General features: G+C 40.3%; 1 protein-coding gene across 1 annotated transcript; it reads right to left on the bottom strand.

Annotated features, from left to right (window-relative positions):
- Positions 1 to 1,917: 1,917 nt before the first annotated feature.
- On the bottom strand, positions 1,918 to 18,913 carry LOC113016673 (calcitonin gene-related peptide type 1 receptor-like). The gene is made up of 13 exons (XM_026159676.1): positions 18,530 to 18,913; positions 13,888 to 13,963; positions 12,624 to 12,777; positions 12,260 to 12,370; positions 11,772 to 11,884; positions 11,584 to 11,678; positions 9,872 to 9,995; positions 9,626 to 9,779; positions 9,480 to 9,540; positions 9,331 to 9,391; positions 7,661 to 7,873; positions 7,534 to 7,575; positions 1,918 to 4,307 (listed from the first exon to the last, which is right to left on the bottom strand). Exons 2-13 carry the CDS (start codon positions 13,954 to 13,956, stop codon positions 4,101 to 4,103), a joined length of 1,404 nt encoding a protein of 467 aa, XP_026015461.1. The 5' UTR covers positions 13,957 to 13,963; positions 18,530 to 18,913; the 3' UTR covers positions 1,918 to 4,100.
- Positions 18,914 to 21,497: the final 2,584 nt, after the last annotated feature.

Here is a 21,497-nt window from a genome sequence, read left to right as displayed (position 1 = left end):
CATCAATGTGCATTGTCCTTGCAAATGAATCTGTTTAGGAGGAAAAGTAGCCGGTTAAGTGCTTTTACAGCTTCTCTCCTTTGAAATTAATAAAGTATGCGCTGTAAGTACAGATATAGTCTTTTTCCTTTGGGACTTCCTAATGGTACCTGCTCACATACATTCTGGATGAGAAGCAGACAGTAACACACCCTGCTTTGTGTGGAAACAATATTCATTGCAGTGGGAAACACTTTCTGAAGTCAAGGAAATCCCACCCTTAAATAAATATGTGGGAAAGATGGTTAAGATGGTTAAAGATGGATAAAGATGGTCTTGCATCTCAGTTTAAATCAGCTTATTTTTATTTACAGCATTGTTTCTCCAGTTTAAATGAGTGCTGTTAGGATTTATCCAGAAAAATGTTACAAAACAAATAAATCACAAAAAACTGAATGAAAAAAAGCCACAAAATACAAACTGTACAACAGCCCAAATTACTTAAGCTCTTCTCTCTGACACAAAACAAAAATTTTGGTCTTGTATTCATGTTTTACATCTGCTTTAAAGTTTCAAAATATGTAACACTTATGTGAAACGATAAGACCAGCTTTCCAGTCAGGTTGTCAATACACTACATTTACATTCTAAAAACAGTGGATCTGAGGGCGTAAGGCCACAGTCACACAGTTCTGAGAGACCAGTCTGCAACCATTTGGGAACCATGAGAAAAAAATGTGTATTCCCCTACAGGGTGGTAAGTGGTTGGTGACAACTGGCAGGAGAAACAACCGGCAGTGCTGCATGAAAAACTCTCTATGCTATAGTCCCTGGCGGATAGTTGCAATCACTTGTAGTGCATGTAAGATGCCAACTAGTCTGCAAACACTCAACAACTACTCTCCAAAACTGTGAAAAGTGCAGTGCTAAATGGAACCATTTGTCTTCTAAGTTGAAGCTGGTAATTCATAACTTTTACTTTGAAGGGGAATGTTCTCTATTTCCTGTTTGTGTTGCACTTTTTCAGATTTTTACCAGCTCTCGACTAGTAGTTGATGAGTGTTCAGGTCACCGTCTTGCATTCAAACTATGCATGACTGTGACATTATGCCAGCAGCCAAAATTGTGATGAGGTGTTTTTGGTGCAGCACCTAGCAACGACAAGCAACCTCCAGCAACTATTCTCCAATACACATTTTCCCCTAGCGACTGGAGTTTACAAGGGGGTCAGGAACTGGTTTCTTGGTCTGTGACTGAGACCTAATATAAAAACATTACTCTGACTAATGTGACATCAAAGGCCTGTAAAATACATCATATATAGACTGCTTACATTGCAAAAAAAATCTCTCTGCGTTCTGGATATTTTGTGACCACAAAGCAATCCTGTCAAATTATGACCAGTATAGCGTGCTATGTTTGTAAGGAAACTTTCATGGTAATCACCTGGTAGCATAGTTTTTGTAACAACATGTTTTCTCACTCACGCAGAGATGAGAAATAGCCATGGTTATGTAGCCATAACCACCAGGGCCAGAGGAATTTTAGCCGGTTAGCTTCATCAGGGAATCGAACACCTAGCATGGCTCTGTCAAAAATTAGCCATTAGGTTACCAGCTAACTTTAGCTAGCTATATTTCAGCTTGATATTTATTATTGGGTGGCTGTAGCTCAGGTGGCAGAGCAGGTCAGCCACTAATCAGAAGGTTGGTGGTTCGATCCCAGGCTGCATCCTGGCTGCATGCCAAATATCCTTGGGCAAGATACTAACCCCATGTTTGCCTACTGGTGGTGGTCAGAGGGCCCGGTGGCGCCTGTGTCCGGCAGCCTCGCCTCTGTCAGTGCGTCCCAGGGCAGTTGTGGCTGCAATGTAGCTTGCTATCGCCAGTGTGTGAATGGGTGGATGACTGAATGTAGTGTAAAGCGCTCTGGGGTCCTTAGGGACTAGAAAAGCGCTATACAAATGCAGGCCATTTACCATTTATTATTTACAAAGGAAACACAATCATGTATGTCAGTCTTCTCATTCTCACCAAAAAAGTACATTGCAAATCCCAAACTACTAATTCAAGAAATCAAAGCTGAGAATCCAAGAATAAAATGTTATAATATAAGCCAGTGTGAAAGATTTCTTTAACAGCAAGGTGCAGTTTGTTCTTCTGAGACACAAAGCACTGCATACTAGAGGATTCATTGTCATGCAATATTTTAAAAAATTACTTAGAATTGCTTTAGCAAGATTTAATTAATAAGTTGTAGAAGACACTGGTAGGAAAATTTGTTCCCTTTGGAAACTAAATTGCCCGAAACTTTCCCACAAAAAGTACCCACTCCAGTGCAAATACTTCTAGAACACTGCTGAGGGTCCTTATTTGTTAAATTCAGAACAAATGCCATTATAAAAAAATCTAGCATAAAATTAAAGAACAGCAAAGTTCTGTGTGTCCTCTCAAGCAACTCAAACAAAACCTCACCATGTAGACTGTAACAGCCAAGAGCTGTTTTCCCAAAGATTTCTCTGTGTTCACATTGCTCTAGAATTATCTGCTACATGGACACAACCGCCTGTTGCAAGTGAAAAAAATAGATTTCCCCACTGGTTAGAGAGTGATTACTGGAGGTTGCTGCCTGCTGCCAGGTGAAATCGATCGCAAAGAGAGACCAAAACCCTCCTTATGATTGTTTTTGTCACGAGCAAATTGCCTGTAGTTTGCATTGTGGTTGCAAGGAGGTTGCAAACTGGTCTCTAGGCTGGGGCCATCTGACTCTACATTGCCATGCATCACATGTTTGGCAGTTAAGTAAAGCCTCAATAGAGCTGGAAATACTTTTTTCAACCAATTGCAACTCTTTTGCAAAAGGATTGAGGTTTAAAGCATTTTAAAATTATATTTTCCTTATATCAGACCTGCGAGCTATGCTGTCGACTTCTACATGACAGCCTCACGCTTGTGATCCTAGACAAACCTATTGGCTTTCATTGTTGTTTCCCCCATGTTGTCCTATAAAGTTTCACACCACCTTGCACCTGCACCGAAAACCTGCAGTGGAAAGGTGCTTCCTGTTTTTAAAGGCCAGAACCAGCAGCTCTACAGGACAGTTTTGTCTTTTAACCTCAGACATATACAGTTTCCCCCCATTTACTTGATTTAAATGACAGTAACAGTGAGAATGATAATAATTATCAGTGCATTGTGTGAAATAAGTGATCCAGAAGTTAGGAGTTTATGTGACAATATTGCTATATACAACGAATGGTTTATAACTGAAACTAATGAAAACAACATTATGTTAAGTCCCTTACAACATGTCATTCATACACAATCAAATTTAAGTACAAACATATCAATCACGTCTCCAGCATTTTGGAATACAACAACAGTGAGCCAAACCAGTATACTTATCTATTAAGTATTAACTTAATAGAGACTGGAGCTGTCGCCAAGCCAGGCAAAATTATTTTGTGGACCTCACTCAGAAAACAAGAACTACATAAATAGAAAATTTACCTCAAAGTTGAGTTCAGTCCTCGTCCCATGCCGCATATCTTTATTTGACAAACAGCTAAAGCATAATTGACATTTTGCAAAGCGAGCAGGTTATTTTTGAATGTGTCTTTTTATCCGTTTCTATTTTAGTTTACGTTATTTTACATATACTTTACAAATGCCATTGATAACCACTACAAATAATATAAATAAAACTTCTTGCTCTTCATGCTCGCTATTCAGCTTAACAGCAAACAGCTGCGACACTGAGCTCCTCCATGAAACTTGAAGTGTCAGAAGGAGTGATGATAGAGGAAGCAGTATTTCACTTAGTTTACCGTTTACTTTTAAATTCCATCAAGCTCTTGAAAATGCCCAGAAAAGATATCCGCACAATACAAAAAAGAAATATTCCCTAGGTTATCTGCACAGTGCAGTACACTTTATTGTTGTTTGATGGCATTATCCTCATAGGATCTTAAGTCTTTGTTCTCACAGTCCTTCTAATGAAGTGAAATATGGGAGGGTGTCTTTTGGTTTAGTTTTTTGCTTTGAAAATGGAAGAAATACCTGTGTTATTTCTCAAAAACCTTGGGAGGAGAGCAAAACAGTAAGTCATGAACCTGAAGAGCTTCACACAAAAGGGCTGTCCGATCGGAATATGTCTGAGTAGCTCTTGCCGTTCATGTGCTCAGTGTGACTCTCGATGCTGTAGCATCGGTGGACTTCGGTCAGCGACGACGCCACGTAGGAGGCCGAGCGGAAGATGTCAGCGTTGGCGAAAGTACCGACAAACTGCATCCGCTGTTGATTCCAGTATCTCCGGAGAATGCTCTGAACCTGCAAGAGGAGGAACAAAGACGATGAGAGAAAAATCCGTGCTGGTGGTTGGACTTATCTCCAAGAGCGGTCCTAGCCTGTTTGGTGCCCTGGGCGAACACTCGCTTTGTGCTCTATTTGGAAGAAAACAGAGCACAATTCATGCAGTCGGGGTCAGAAGTTCACTTTCACTCATCATGGGCATGACTGTCATGGCAATGATGTGCTTTTAATGATTTCATTGAACTGTTCTTTTTCCAGGGTAGAGTGATTGCACAGCATACATATTTCATAACTTAAAAAAAAACAAAACAAGAACAGGATAAACAAATTTTGATTTATTTTTGGAATTTCAAGAACTAGAAACTACTGAAACATCAGCATCACTGTCCACAGTAACGCCTGTTTTACATGGGCTGAGCTGACCAAGAAAGACATCGCTGTTCCAAAATCGACACCTTTAAGCTAGACTGAGATTTGCAGCTGCTCACATTGACGAGCAAAAAAGCTTCATGGTTGGATTAAAAGATTGAGCTGTTTGGCCACAGTAACAAGAGGTATGTTTGGAGGAGTAATTGTGAGGCTTTCAAAGCTAGGAACACTGTACCAGCTGTCAAGCACAGTGGTGGTAGCATCATGTTCTGGGGCTGTTTTGTTGCCAGTGTTGCAAAAAAGTTTTGCACAAAATGGTTGGAATAATGAACGAGAAGTACTACCTCCAAATTAATCAACTTCACCTCAAATCAAAAGCTAGGCAGTTAAAACTTAGACACAGTTGGGTGGGTCCAACAGGACAATGATCGCAAACACACATTAAAACTGGTTTCGGAATAATTAAAGCAGGCTAACATCAAGTTTCTGGAATGAGTCAAAATGTACATTTTGGCACTGTGTGGTCAGAGAAAACTGTACACTCAAACCTTTTTTTCCAAAGTCATTAAATGTGTATACTGTACAGTCACAAAGTCTTTGAAGAAATCCTCAACCACAACGTTCGTGCCCAGCATGAGTCGATGTGTTTGAGCATAGCTGCACATTTTAACTCCAATCACTCGATTCATTATAACATGAGAACCTTTTTTTATTTTTGTGATTTTGACTCTGTATATAACAACAGTGGTTCTTAAATCAAACAATCAAGAGGTGATTAAAGTGCAGACTTTCAACTTTAATTCAAGGGGTTTTACAAACATTTCTACATTAACTGTTGAGGAATTACAACAATTTTTATACACAGTCGCCAATTTTCATTTAAGTTGAACAAACTAAGGTAATTTTATATGTAAAGGAATTGTTTAAAGACTTGGATGTAATCAAATCTATAACTCATGGACCTCACTAAGTGCCGCATTTCATCCCTCAATATGTTTTTCTTGGCTTTAGGTCAGCTAACTTATCATCTGAATAATATCCAGTTTCTTTAAGACTATAGCTCTGCAAACTTAAAGATTACTCCTGCTACTCCTATCAGCAGTCACATCGTCAATAAACCAGTCTCACTAATGATGGTGTCCTTCAGAGCAGAATTTTCTTTGACCGCTTAGTGGGAATTCCAGGGAAAAGCTACTAGCAAATGGAAATCTGCCCCATAACTTTCATCTGCTTAGCATGCGCACACCAGCTCACCCTCATCTTCACCAGACTCTTCAGCCTCTCACTGAATCAGGCAGCCATCCCATCCTGTCTAAAATCAGCCACAATCATCCCAGTGCCGAAGAAGTCTCCCATCTCCAGCCTGAATGATTACCGCCCTGTGGCCCTCACACCGGTAATCATGAAATGCTTTGAGAGACTAGTCCTTCAGCACATCAAGGATTACCTCCCCCCAGAATTCGACCCCCACCAGTTTGCATACCGTGCAAACAGATCCACAGAAGACGCCATCGCCACAGCCCTCCACGCTGTGCTGAGTCACCTAGAGCAGCGGCAAAGCTACGTCCGAATGCTCTTTGTAGACTACAGCTCAGCCTTTAATACAATCATCCCGGACATCCTCATCACCAAACTGGTCACTCTTGGCCTCCCTCCTCTCATATGTGCCTGGATAAAGGATTTCCTCACAAACCGGCCCCAGACTGTAAGACTCGGCCCTCATCTCTCCTCCACTCGCACACTGAGCACCGGCTCCCCACAGGGCTGTGTGCTGAGCCCCCTCCTGTATTCTCTCTACACCCACAACTGCAGTTCGACCCACAACAACACTCTCATCATCAAGTTTGCTGATGACACCACGGTAGTCGGACTCATCTCGAAGGGAGACGAGGCAGAGTACAGAGAGGAAGTCCTGAAGCTGGCAGCATGGTGTTCAGAAAACAACCTGGCACTGAACACTAAGAAAACCAAAGAGCTCATTGTTGACTTCAGGAGACATAGCACCGACTTGGCCCCCCTCTACATCAACGGGGAGTGTGTGGAGAGGGTCCACACTTTCCGGTTCCTTGGTGTCCTCATCTCTGCTGACATCTCCTCGACAGGAAACATCTCAGCGGTCATCAAGAAGGCCCAACAGCGGCTGCACTTCCTGAGAGTCCTCAGGAAGTACAAGCTGAACTCCAACCTGCTGCTGACCTTCTACCGCTCGTCCATTGAGAGCCTGCTAACCTACTGCATCACGGTATGGTACGGCAGCTGCACCAAAGCAGGTAGAGTGAGGCTTCAGAGTGTGGTCAAGACAGCACAAAAGATCATCGGCTGCCCTCTCCCCTCCCTGATGGACATTTATTCCTCCCGCTGCCTCAGCAGAGCAGCAAACGTTATCAAGGACAGCTCCCAGCCTGGCTTCAACATGTTCAGCCTGCTTCCCTCAGGGAAGTGCTACAGGTGCATCAGCACAAAAACCCACAGACTCAAAAACTGTTTCTTCCCCAAAGCGATAACCACCCTGAACTCACACATGCACAGATAGCACAGCCCCCCACTTCCCACTTCCTCTAAGGACCACCACTGTGCAATACCAATTCTATGTGCAACAACTCAACTGTATATACATAACACTATTTATTACATATCACTTACGTCTTGTATATTGTACATTTTATATGTATGTATATATATATGTTTTTCCCTATGTTAATATTGACCATATGTACATAACGCTGCAGAACTGTACCCCCCCCCAGCATGTTTACACTGAGTAGGAGATGCTCTGTTTCTCATTGTACAACTGTATAGTGACAATAAAGGCAATTAATTATTTTTTATGGAAGAATCGGCAACTGTTCATTTATTAATTTGCTCAATTACTCACCTCCCCGTTGAAGAAGCAGAATATTGTCGAAACCAAGAGACCCTGAATAAAACAAAGAAAGTTTATTACGTAAAATATGTGCTAATATTAACATTATTATGCCTCTTTCTCCGATGCATGGACTGACCTGGTAGTGCATCAGGATGTTCATGATGTAGTGATAGATCTCAGAGTGGCCATCAGGTTTATATGGGAGCAGGACAAACTGGATACCGAGAAGAGGGATGAGAATGAGGGTGGCTCTCACAGCCCTCATGTAGAGGCTGGATTCGGCCTGGTGTGTCACTCGCAGCTTGGTGATGAGAACCCGAACGATGTTCAGCAGGAAGAAAAGGTTCACCTGGAGTCAAAGTAGGCACACACAACTTTTTATTGAAATATCAGACGCAGATTAAAAGGACAGGATAGTTCTTATCAAGTCAACACCGAAAGAAAACCTGTGCCAGACCTTCAGGCAGCCTGCTCATAAAGCAAAATACATAGCGTACAAGATATAAGGACAATAGGTGGTTCTAGAGTTTTATAAATTAGCGTATATAGTGAAGTACACCATCTTAATTCCTTATGACAGCTTCCACAATTTTACCTCTTTACCAGATAGATGTGTTGTTTTTTTGTAAATTTCTTTTGACCCCTGCCTTCTTTAACATACCTTTGCCTCCAAGTCCATACTTTCTTCTTAATACAGCTTGAATTATTTTGTGCATTGTATATCATCAGTGCAATGTTTACATCAAGTCAACTGAAAATTGTCAAAGTTTGTTGGTCATAATTTACTTTAGCATATAAAGTGGTATTGTTTGCTTTCAATGCAGTTGGTATGGAAGTACTGGGAATCAATGAACTGGTTCTTGTGAAGTGCTTTTCTACTCCACATAAGTACTCAAAGATTGGAAATGCGTCATTCACCCATTTACCTCTTTTCATATGCTCCGTTCTATATAACATTAACACTCGCAAGCAACTTGGAGCTAGCATCTTGTCCAAGAATATTTGGATAGCCAGAGATCAAATCCCCAACCTTTCATTTAGTAAGTGAGCTACTGTACCCTCTAAGCTACAGCCACCCAGGTTATTTCTGCATGAGACAGATTCAACAAAGTGCTGGAAACACTCCTCAGAGATTTTGGATCCATGTTGACATGACAGTATGACACAGTTGCTTCAGATTTATCAGCTGCACAGCCCAAAGATGCTCTGTTGGATCGAGGTCTGGTGGCTGTGCAGGCCACTAGAGTACAGTGAACTTATTGTCATGTTCAAGAAAATATACTGAGATGATCTGAGATTTTTTATTCTGCAGTCATCAAAAAATGTGTGCACTGTGGTCATAAAGGGATGGACATGGTCAGCAGCAATACTTTGGTGCTTAGGGGCCCAAATGTGCAAAGAAAATATCTTGAATATCATTACACCACCATCAGCAGCCTGACACATTGATGTAAGGTGATCCTATAAGGATGGATTGTAGACTCGGTTTCCTGTTCTTAACTGACAGGACAGACTGGTGTGGTCTTCTGCTGCTATTAAGATGCTCTCCTGCGTACCTTGGTTGTAACAAGTGGTTATTAGAGTTATTTTCCTCTTCCTGTCAGTTCAAAGCAGTCTGACCATTCTTCTCTGACCTTTGACATCAACAAAGTATTTTCACCCAGAGAACTGCCGCTAACTGGACATTTTCTCTTTTTCAGACCATCATGGTTCTTTGGGAAAATCCCAGCAGATCAGTAGCTGCTGAAGTACTCAGACAAGCCCGACTAGCACCAACAAACACGTGAAACAGAGTTTAGTACTCACCACCAATGCAGCACAGATGGGTCCATGGATAATGTAAAGCAAGGAAGTGTTTATGGTGCACCTGTGAGGGAACAGATCAGATCATTATATCCAGATGGGATGGGAACACGTGATATCTGTTGAAAGGATGTGTGAATCCAAAGACTCACTTGTCACTGTAGTAAAAGTTACGCGCTATTGAGTATATCACTGCCGGCATGATTGGAAAGCCTGTGAAATCAATAATGTTGAGTGACATTTGTGTTTGATAGCCAGGAAGTATGCACGCATAAATATTCACATGTCTTTAACTTACCCCAACCCAGCAGATAATACCAAAGGAGATGCTGTTCTTCTGCAAACACAGCCACAACTATCAGAGTATGCAGGTAGATGCCCTCACAAAGCATCCAGAAGTAGTTACAGCTCATCAGGTACATATGGATAAACTCCATCAGTGTGCAGCTTATCTGAAGGAAAACAAAACGTGTTTTTACACGACTCAAACAAATGGAGCCTGAGTTACTATCCAATATAAAAGGTGGAAAAGCAGGTCACTCACAGAGTCAGCATATTTGTGTCCTTGCTTCGCTAACATTGTGAGCACAATAACGGTCGCAATCGAGTTAAGTATGAAGGAGAGAAAGAGGTTTTTGTGGAGAGTTATCCTTTGGCAGCTCAGACTCCTGATGGTTATTAGAAAAGAAGACACATTAGATTTTTACTTTTGAATCACAGATTTGTCCATAAGGTCACAACAAGCACCACTGAGACACCGACCCCATCTCCCCAGTCAAAACAGGTCCAGGCATCATGCCAAAAACTGCATCAGAAATGGACGGATGTTCATGCATAGATGTATATTGTTGCAATAAGGAATGCATTTTGTAATTTATTATTAATATTATTACTTAGGGATTTCTTTCTAACAATTTCGGGCACTTTCAGATGTCAGCTTGATAGCCTTTAAACAGCTGTTAACTGCTGTGAATGTGCAAGATCTAAATCTAGTTTCTCCTGCATTGAAAGTTAGTAATAACAAACTAATAATGTTATCTAAAACTTGGGTTTCTAAATGGCCCTGATGAGATAGGAAAATTAAATGTATTAAAGCTACCAAGAAGAAAAACAATCTATGGCAATTTAAATTGTGGAGATTTAAGGGAATAAAAAACAGAATTTAGCAAATTCTATGGGACATGAAATACTGGGATTGAAAGTTTGAAAACTTTTTAGTAATTAACCTTTTTCTTTAATTTAAGTCCCAAGACTTTTCAACACATTTATGCAGTTAACATAAATTTACAATGAAACTTGGTCTCATTTGTTGTATGTGACTTGTCTCCATTGACTCCTTGCTTTCTGTTGTCAGCATTACAAGCCTCTGCTACTTATTACAAAACAATTCAGAGTGAAAATGCAGAGAAGATGGGTACACTGTTATCATAAGGGGATAGACATTGTCAGCAACAATACTCAGGAAGGCTGTGGCGTTTAAAAGATGCTCAGTTGTTACTAAGTGGCCCAAAGTATGGAAAGAAAATACCCCCACACCATGACACCACCACAAGCCTGAACTGCTGATATTAGGAAGGATGGATGAAAGCACGGATATGCTTTCATGTGGTTTTCATCATTCTGACCACACCATGTTAATGTCAAAGCAGGACTCATCAGACCAGGCAACATCTTTCTTTTTCTTCTTTTATTGTCCAATTTTGGTGAAATGTAGCCTCAACCTCATGTTCTTAGTTGACAGGAGTGGCTTACAACTGCTGCTGTAAATCATCTGTCTCAAGACTGAGGTGTTTTTCTGCATAGCTTGGTTACGACAAATGGTTATTTGAGTTATTGTTGCTTTCTTAGCAGCTTTAAGCACTAAAGCCATTCTTCTCTCAAGACATCGTCACCCAGAGAACTGAAACAGACCCCCCCCCCGATCACTCTATGTAAACTCTAGAGATTGCTGTGTGGCAAAAAGCTGAGCATTTTCTGAAATACTCAGTCCCCCCTGTCTGGCATCAACAACCATATCACATTCAAGTTACTTAAATGAGCGATCCTCAGTTTTCACTTCAGCAGGCACGTCTACACGCCTAAATGGACTGAGTTGCTGCCACGTGATTTGTTGCCAAGATATTTGCTTTGCATTTGAGTTCTGTACCTAATAAAGTGGGTGTACAAAATCTTAACTAATCACAGTAAGAGCAATACAAAAGATAAAATATAAAATAATATACTATAAAATATAAACAAGAACAGTGCCAGACTTACTTAAAATGGAAAAAAATTCCCAGTGAAATCAGCAAAGACAGCAGCGAAAGTCCATGACCGATCATAACCAAGTAGAAGTGAGTCATTGTTGCCTGCTACAAAACACAATACATACAGGTTTGCATTAATTATTGGCTATCGACTTCTATTGTGCTTTACTGATTTTATTGTACTTTGTTCACTTTTACCTCTCCGTGATGTGTGAAGTTGGCTTTGCAGTTTGTGTAGTTGGTCCACGTCCTGTTGCTCTCCGGATGCCGTGCCCACTCTCCAGTCTCTGTGCAAACTTTTTGAGCCATCACTGTGAGCAGATTTGAAAATAAATCGTCATTTTATTATGTTGATACTTTGGGACTGTTGAGTTTAAACAGAAGGTGGACAGCAGAGGGGGAGAGTGCCATCAAGCTAAAGGAGGAGTCCAGGCTTGGTAACCCTGTGGGACTTCAGAAGCAGCTGACAGGTACCGACAGGCCAAGCAGGATGTAGCCCAGGCAGCAGCCGAAGCTTTAATTCAAACTGCATAAAAGTTCGAATCATTTATTGATTGACTGATCGATACCGTCTATAGTGATTTTACAGCTCTCAGTTTAACAACCCTAATGACATAAAGGAAAAATAATGTGAACGCTCAAGGTTAATGACGTTATATGAAATCACAGAGGGCACAGAGATTTACCGTGTGTATCGAAATCATCAAAGTAGTCTGGACAGTTCTGCTCTTTAACGCCAGCTTTAGTTTCATCCCAGCACAGCCAGCCGTCCCACGTCATGTTGCACATCGGCTCCGCTAACAGAGGCAGAAGACAGACCGGCAAAATCACGTTAAAGAAGAAAGGCATGAAAGTTCAGTTCTGCTTTTCCTTTCATTTTAATTATTTTTATAGTCATATTAATAGATTTTAGTACTGTAATACAAAATACACAATTCTTTAGGTACATATACAGATTATACCTGCAGCATTTACTGCATTTATGCAGAACTTTTACATGCCATTGAGTATTTTTATGGTGTGATACTGTGCATGTCTACCACTGCTCACCAGTCGTTTTTGTTTTGTGCTGCGACTCTGTTATCCTCTGGAAACATCTGTACTGGGCCATGGTGATTTTAGACAGTCTCAACAGATCTCCATGGTTCACTGAATGATTCGCTGGTTCCTTGTGAGCGTCTTTAGCTGTTGCCTCCACCAGCATCTGGAAACACAAAATTTGCAAATGTCAAAAATGTGTAATTCAACCATTCGAGCTGGTGTTCCTCAACTCGTCCCATCCTGTTTATCTCTCATACGGAGAACCTATTCCATAAAGCACCTTTCATGCTATACTCAAAGCAAAATAATTGACTTTTTATACATAATTTAGCCATCTACTCAACTGTTATCCCATACGTTTAGCTTGGAAGTTATACTCTTACAGTAAAAAGCTTTAGTTGCCAGACAGAGTTTCTCACATTGGACTCTATTGGGCTGTAAAACAAGCTCATATCATGACCCCTCCACCACTGTGCTGACAGCTGGTATGAGGTTTTTGGCTTTGTGCATTATGGCCAATCATCGCACTGGTCTCATCTGTTCAAAGGGCACTGTTCCAGAAGTTTGGTGGTTTGTTCCGGTGCAGCTTTACAAGCCTAAGCCGAGCTGTTGTGTTAGTTTTAGAGAGAAGACACTTTCTTCTGGTAATCCTTCCAAACAAACCACACTTGGTCATTCTTTTTCTAATTTTAGTGTCTTGAACTTTTACATTTAACGTGCTAACTGTGGCTCCATTTGTGATAAATAAATACTGACACGATGTAAATTTGTCATGTTGTGAGGTTGTATTTACCTGCTGAGCACGAGAATATTTTTATTGAGAGGTGAAACCCTAGAACCAAAAGAGACTCTGCTTTCTGTTTACTGTGGCTGTGCTCTGACTTGATCTACTACAAGTTCTGTAACTTTAGGGAAGCAACAGTCAATCAAAAGAGCCAAACTTAGCCAATAAAAAAAAGAGTTTACTGTATTTTGACAGAGAGTTGTTTGTTAGAAACAACGAGTTTGCATGAAGTTTATTTTAAATAGCTGAGATTATTTTTCAAATGCAAATTCAACACTCTGTGATACATCTGGGAACATTTATCTGACATTAAAAAAAGGAAAATGCTCTCAAGATATATCATTTATTCCAGCAGGGCCAACTTATCATTTTCTTTACTAAAAAAAACCTTAAAACATCAACTCATGGTGTGACAGTTAATGCTCAACTCATAAATATGTACCAGACTGTTGTCCCTGTTATCAATAGTAAAGGAAAACATTTAAGTACCTTGTTGAGGGAGCACAGGACCAGGAGTAGCACGATGTAGCTCAGATCCATGTGCGCTCTGATCTTCATACGTTTCCTAAAGAAAAGTCACAAGAGTTGCAGCTGAGGAAAGAAATTTCTCCAAATATGCACACAACATATTACAGGTGCTGGTCGCATACAGATTAAAAGCATAGCCTTTGGACACTCGCCATTAGACTGGATGATATTTTTATACTTTGTTAGATGTTATTTTTATTAGTGTTGGAGGAACAGGTAAAAATGTCACCACTATCCCAAATAGTTTTCTCCCAAAGGCCCGATAATAACAACAACACTTCCTGAGCTGCAGCAGCTGCTGGGCTGATCCAGCACACAATGTGCTGACAGGAGCTGGAAACAAACTCAACGTTCACGTGCTCTGTACTGCCAGGACCATAAAATAACACATTTAGCATTAAAATTTGGTATCTTCGTATTATTATTTTTACTATTACATTTGTAATTTTGCCTTCTAATTATCTTTCAAAGCCAATATCAGGTCCCCCATCCTTTGAAACTGAGACGGAAATGCTTGTAGCTTCATGTTTTTAACTTGTAATGAGCAGTCCTCTCCTTTTTTGGACGATGAGGTTACAGATTTGACCTGTTGCTTCCTCCGTTCTCCCTTCCTTCCTTCCTGCATGCTTATTAAGCACCGTGAGCAGGTTTAACCAAAGTTTAGCCAGAAGACATCACCACGTCAAATACCTGTACAGTTGGTGTGGCAGAAGCTCTTGAACCTAGTGTGGCTCGTACATTAAAAAAGCATGTATCCTTCAGTCAACAAGAAGCTCAGTTTTTCCTGACACATGTAGTGCTGTGCAAACGTCTGGAGCCCCTCATTTCTTTCTATTTTGCTTCCAAGGAGCCAGAAATATATTTTTGGAGGCACAGTGGCTGCTTTTTCACCCATTTTCAGAAGAATGCTTTTTTTGTTTGTTAAGCTACTTCACAATCATTCAAGCACAAAAAAGTCTCCTAACTCAAGGGATGAACCAGTGTTGTGGCTACATAACACATAACTCAGCAAAGAAACCATTTTAAATTGTATCTTTAGGCACTTTGTTGTTAGCAGCCTGTCACAAAAACACATCGTTTGTTCACATAGCTTTAGTTGAATCTATAAAAAATGCCAAAGATAACACAGTCTGACATAACATTGTATTTTTGCAAGAACAAAGTGATTCTCAAAAAGCTGTTACTTCAAAATTTCAGCATATCTCAGCATATTGTGCAGTGTGTCAGAGGACAAAAGAAGTGGCAGGTCTAAAGAAACAAAACTATCTACAGCAGATGAACAGGATGTCATTTCACATACAGTAACAGGAAAAACCCCAAAGTCCTGCATTTCAGCCAGTGGTGTTGGAGATCTTGTCAAAATTAATGAATTACGAACACAGAAAAGTACCATCGTGCAAAACCATCTTGAAAGCATCTGATTGGCAGCAGCTTCATTTTTTAGCATGACAATCATCCCAAACACACTGCCAATGCAATAAAATCATACTTGTATAGAAAAACACACAGTGGAGCACTATCAGTCATGGATTGGCCTCCCCAAAACCTGGACCCCAGCATTACCGGAGCAGTGTGGGATCATGTTGACAGAGAACAGAACAAAAGGCAGAAACATCCAAAGAAGAGCTTTGAATTGTACAAACTCTGTTTTTGCCTTACACACTGTAATTACACGTTTGTTACAATAAATCCCTCCACCCATTTCCCATTTTCCTAGAAAAATATAAAGAAACGGGGATTGGCTCATGACTTCTGCACAGGACTGTAGCATAGAAGAAGCTAACATCAAAGCAGCTGCTACTTAGAGATATTTTAATTTAACTACAACAACAACTTTTCTTATGTTTGCAAGACTTTTTTTTTAATTCACTTTTTACCTCACTGCAAACTGTGGTTGAACATATGTATAAGAATATATTTAGTATTAAAAAAAATTAATAATGCAATAAAAACTGAAATATTAAATGCAACAGTAAATACATCAAGGGGAGAGAAAGGTTAATAAATAGAGAAGCAAATTAAAACATAAATATTAAATTTATGTCACATAAATTAATGCCTATAGCCTACAGCTTAAGTAAAAGTAACTTACCATGCCAATTTTGATCTTCACGCAGGCCTTAAAGGGCCAGAAAACTGTACCCTAACAGAAAATATTTTAAATCCTCTTAAATGTTTCTTGCAGATGCTAATAGATGAAGATTCACGTTTGTAACTAAACTAAATAACAGGGTTAAACCTGCTTTGGCAGGAAAAAGTCAAACGTTGAGCTGGGTAGTCTAAAACCAAAGTCTGTGTCTTCGGTGACAAAGGCGTTGCACAATAACTTTAAAGCTGTTGATTACATTAAAGCATTTGCACCACCTCATAAACTGTCATTAATGAGTCTACCTTTCATATCTACAGTTTAATGCAGCACCAGAAAGTCTCTCTCGACATCAAACTCTTTCTGAGTTTCTCCTCTCAGTATGTCAGTGTCATACAACCCATCTATAATCTTGCAGCACAAATGTAATTAATTTCCACCTCCTCTGGCTGCTAATTCAGGAAATCTTTGTCACTTTAACAGATTAATATCCTCTTGAACACACCCAAAAAAAGGGAAAACACTACATGCAGTATGATTTCCTGCTGCTATGCAAAAAAGACATCCAATATCTATTCGTGCAGTCACTCCCTTGGTGTGTAATCCATTTGTGTGAGAACTCAGAGATTTAACCACTTCTACATGAGAAATGCCCTTCACTGAAAACACCGTCCTGTCCTGGAAATCTGTGTTTTTCCCACTCATGCTATTGCAGCTTTTTGTTAGGTGTTACAGAAAGCATATACAGTCACCCGCCACTTTATTAGGTACACCTGTACATTTCATCGGCAGTAGCTCAACATATTTAGGTGTCCAGACCTGATCATGACAACCTGCTCAAGTTCAAATTGAGCAACAGAACTTGGAAGAAAACAATTTTGAATGCCTCGTGGCTGTTGGTGGTCTGTGAATTTCAGAAACTGCTTATCTGCTGGGATTTTCCTACACAACCATCGCTAGGGTTTACAGAGAGTGATCTGAAGAGGAGAAAATATGCAATGAGCGGCAGTTGTCTGAGTGAAAATGCCTTCAGAGGAGAATGACCATCCTGCATAACTTGTTGCCAGTGTTGGGACTAACGGGTTATTAAGTAACGCGTTACAGTAACTACGTTATTATTGTGGTAACGAGCACGGTAACTAGTTATTATGCCAAAATCAGGAACGCGTTAGTCGTTACTGGGATTTAGATAGGCTCGTTATTCGTTACTTCGTGTGGTGGCTATCGCGGAGCTTCCACAGATTCAGTAACATTAGCAAGTGGTGGAGGCCAGCAGGTGGATGAGAGGAAGGGGAGGGAGGAGGAGGAGAGACCTGAGGCGGCTGCCGGTCCGAGTGTCAGGTGAACTGAACTTCAGGTAAGAAGTTATAATGAAACCAGGAGATGTCCTTATTGAATCATCAAAACTGAACAGGTGATGGAGAAACAGGTTTACCTTTTAGGTGACATGAATGAGTTGAAGGGAAGTTATGAACTGTTTCTGAGAGACAAATAACCCCAGGATCCTTTTTTATGTAGCTGACAGCTGGTAACTGTGCAGGTGCGGGTCTAGCAAAGTTTTGCCAGGGGGCCAGGTAGGGCATTAACAGGGAAAGGGGGGCACAAAGAAGTTAAAATTAACTTAAAACCAAAGTTACTTTCCCTAGTAACTAGTTACTTTGAAAGTAACGAGTAACTTGAAGTAACTGAGTTACATTTGATAGAAGTAACTAGTAATGTAACTAAGTTACTAATTTAAAGTAACTTACCCAACACTGTGCTTGTTGCGACCAAGGTGTGCAGAAAAGCATCTTACTAGCAGCAGAAGACCATGTTGGGTGTAACTCCTGTCAGCTAAGAACAGGAAATGTGGCTACAATTCAAATTTACCCCAAGTGGAAAATAGAAGATTGAAAAATGTTTTTTTCTCTGATAACCGCATTTATCCATGCTGCCTCGTATCAACAGTCAGGCTGCTGGTCTTATGGTGTGGGGGATAGTTCTTCGGCACACTTTGGCCCCCTCAGCACCAGTTGAGCATCATTTAAACACCACAGCCTGCCTGAGTTTTGTTGCTGACCATGTCCATCCATTTATGACCACAGTGTACCCATGCTTGACATGCTATGAAGTCAATATGGCCCCAAATCTCTGAGGATTGTTTCCAGCATCTTGTTGAATCTATGCTAGTAAGAAGGCAGGTCTGAAGAGAAAGAGTCCAGCCCGGTACTAGCACATGTACCTAATAAAGTGGCTAATAAGTGATTTTACTGCATCACTTTGGTAAGTCGGTAAATATGTTGTGGACTCATGTCACACCATAAGCTCCCACCAACATTTTAAACAGTTCAAATTGGACTTGACGTTTGTTTGTTTGTTTTTTTCAGCTTGTCTTTTAATTCTTCCACATCATTCACACATTTTAATTTCTTTCTGTGCTCGTGCCTGATATGACAACAACGTGACATTAAGCAATGAACATTTTGACCCGTTTTCAGCATCTTGACCAGAGTGCAAGTACAAGTTCCAAGAGCTTACCTTCACACAAAAGAAGAAACAAAACTCAGAGTTGCCAGAGTCAGGAGTAATCCTTAAGTCTGAGAGTTTGCCTTTGCTGATAAAGGAAAACAATGAAACAACCCTGATCCCCCTTTTTTGTTTCCAGGGGCAGATCTCCACTGCTTGTTTCACACCGGAGACACAGGCGACACTGAGCTGGGCTGTCCTGATAAAAACGGACTGACTGGAGCTGCTGATGACATCACACGCTTGTCTGCTGTGACGAGACATCCCAGGAGAGCAACGATGAGCATTACAACGCAGCTGGACATTAATCATATAGATGAAGGATGTGAGGATGTAAGTGCTGTGACTGAACAACGGATTTATTGCTACCTGTAGCTTTACTGCATAGAGAGTTTTATAGCCTTAAGAAATGACTGCAAATGTATAGCACTCATCGGCGACCTTATGATGAGTGGAAGCAGGACGAAAAACAATAAAATGACGCAATATATAATAAATCACTGTGCATTTGGACCTTTTTTATTTATTTATTTAACTGCAGAAACCGAACCAAAGAGCATGAAGGTTTTAATTCCTTAACAAAGGCGACCTCTGCTGGGCAAAAATAATAAATAGAGCCGGCACTCCATACATCCTTGATTTAAATCTATGGGAATTTATCTTTAAACATAACTGAAACCACATCACACATTTGTGTGGAACAAAATCAGTAGATCGAAAGCAATGTGGGCTGTAGCTCATCTTATGTATTAGACTGGTAATCTGTAAGAGCACGAGCTGTTCTGTGAGATTTTACAATTTACATTCACTGACCACTTTATCAGATGCTGGAAACATTCCTCAGAGATTTTGATCGATGTTGACATAACTGTACCACACACTGTGGATAAATATTATACAAGATAATCTGTATGTACATAGAGTTTTGGCCTTTTTAACAAACAGTTCACAGCTGTCAACAGAATTGAAAAAAGGGAACTTCAGATCCTTAAGTGTGAGAGGACAGCGAGGGTTCAGCTTTATTCCAGCTGTGAGAGATGAACTTCACATTTGAGAGACTGTGATGATTCGTTTCTCTTTGTGATTACAGGAGCTGCCCTCAGATTCAGACCTCAACACCACCCGGTGACAAAAATAAAATCATCCTGTGTGTTCACTCTTTATGCTAAGAAAGTTAAAGGCAAAAAGTTAAACTTGGTTGTTACCTCTGGGGAATCATCGTGTATTTAAGATGACTGGAACACCCCTACACACTGTGCATCAGCGCGAAAGAGCGCGCTATATTGAGTTTTGAGGTTTGTGTAATTTGGCATGTTTTGAGGGTGTAGTTTTTTGTATGGTTTTGTGTAGTTGGTGTGCAGGAGAGTCATTTGTTTTTGTTTTGTGTGTCAAAACAATGAGGGCACTACTGAATGTCACAGTTGCTAACCACCAAAGGCAGATTGCATTTTTAGGTAAATGGTTGTGTACACACTTTGTCTGGGTCATTAACAAGCGTTCGAAGTCTTTTCATTAGTCTTTTTTCTTCTTAATATGTTTAAAACCTAGAAAATAAATTCAGTGGAACACCCCACCCAGTCAACACACACAAGTGGGACCCAAATGTGGAGTAGCAGGGCTAATATTTGGGGCCCACTTGGGAAACCAGCTAATTTTGTCCTCTGTTTCCATGGTGGCCCAAAATGTGTTTGTCCAATTGGATTAATCAAATCAGGCCCAGCCAAAAGAACATGTGTGTGGCCCAGATGGGTAGAAGCATGTTTGATATTTCGGACCCACTTCGGTTACCCGCCTGGGACCCAGCTATTTTTGTCCTCAGTTTCCATGGTGGCCCCAAGTGTGTTTGTCCAGATGGGATTTTGGATAATACAGTAAGCTATAATTTAAATCACCTGTACAACAAAGACAGTTTATCTTTTTTATTTATACAGACTAATATGAAATTTTAACAGTATGCTTTTTTAATATAATACTTTTTTTGTTTATAACATATTAACTAATATGTCCAATGTATACACAAAAAAATAACAAATCAATGTGATACAGTTTAAAAGAAAAAGAAATGCAGCGAACCACAGCTTTTCACTCATTCACCGATCATTGGTCCTGGAAAAAAAATATTAGTGCCTTTTTTAACAAACAACATCAGATTTACGATACTACTTGAGTTGTTTTGGAGGTTGTGCTCATCAAGTTGTTTGACCCCCTACACTGAACTCACATGGCAACAGAAAAGCTATTTACAAAAGGATTAACCAAGTAGGCGCTCAAAAATCAAGTTAATGAGAAATATTTTACCTTATATCATCTGAATTGAAGACAACTGTTTAAAAGACAGTGTCTCAGTGATGGACAAAGCTTAGAACAGGCAAGTGGTTAACCAGTTTGTTGCATGGTGCAGAAACAATCACCTCATAATGAACACAAAAGAATGGATGATTGTGGATTTCAGGAGGAACAGGAGTAAACAAAGCACGGTTTATATGCTGAGAAAGGAGGGAGAAGTCTGGAAATGTAACAACGACTACATCAAACAAAAAGAGAACAGATTCTACTTCTTAAGGTGTGTGCCAGGTGGGCACCGAATATATAATAGGGCCATCAGATAAAGTTTGGGAACGACTACTTTAATGTCTACACCAAGATGCGGAATATCTTCTCCAAGTCTCTTGTGGAAATTTCAATCTGCTTTCCAGCCATTTGTTCGGGCAGCAGCATCAGAGTCAGTGAGTTTTAAGTCAGTTGTCAGTCAGTTGTAATTAATTTTACCTCCACAGTTTGTACAGTCTATCTAAACCTAGTCACTAAGGTATACCACTCTTGCACAAGTCACTGTGCCCTTGCCATGCGGGTTCCTCCTCTAGCTCTTGCACCAATAAACCTGCCTTTTCTGCCTCTTTTTTCTTCATCTGGCTGGTAAGAGCATTTTTTTCAAGCTGCCTGTAAAGCACAGATATTGACCACAAGAAAGTGAGACTAT

This window comes from Astatotilapia calliptera, chromosome 23 (genome assembly GCF_900246225.1).
Source record: "Astatotilapia calliptera chromosome 23, fAstCal1.2, whole genome shotgun sequence".
In the NCBI taxonomy this organism is placed as follows: domain Eukaryota; kingdom Metazoa; phylum Chordata; class Actinopteri; order Cichliformes; family Cichlidae; genus Astatotilapia; species Astatotilapia calliptera.
Note: the sequence above shows the minus strand (reverse complement) of the source record. Positions and strands in the feature narration are given on the sequence as shown.

What these genes read in the sequence shown, in the direction of transcription:
- LOC113016673 (XM_026159676.1), bottom strand. Translation starts at nt 13,956, where the DNA reads ATGAAGATCAGAGCGCACATGGATCTGAGCTACATCGTGCTACTCCTG. An exon ending in TCCTGTGCTCCCTCAACAAG is followed by an intron (nt 12,778 to 13,887) that starts GTACTTAAATGT and finishes TTGTGTTTCCAG; the next exon opens with ATGCTGGTGGAGGCAACAGC. An exon ending in CCATCTGTGCTGCATTGGTG is followed by an intron (nt 7,874 to 9,330) that starts GTGAGTACTAAA and finishes CTTTGACTCCAG; the next exon opens with GTGAACCTTTTCTTCCTGCT.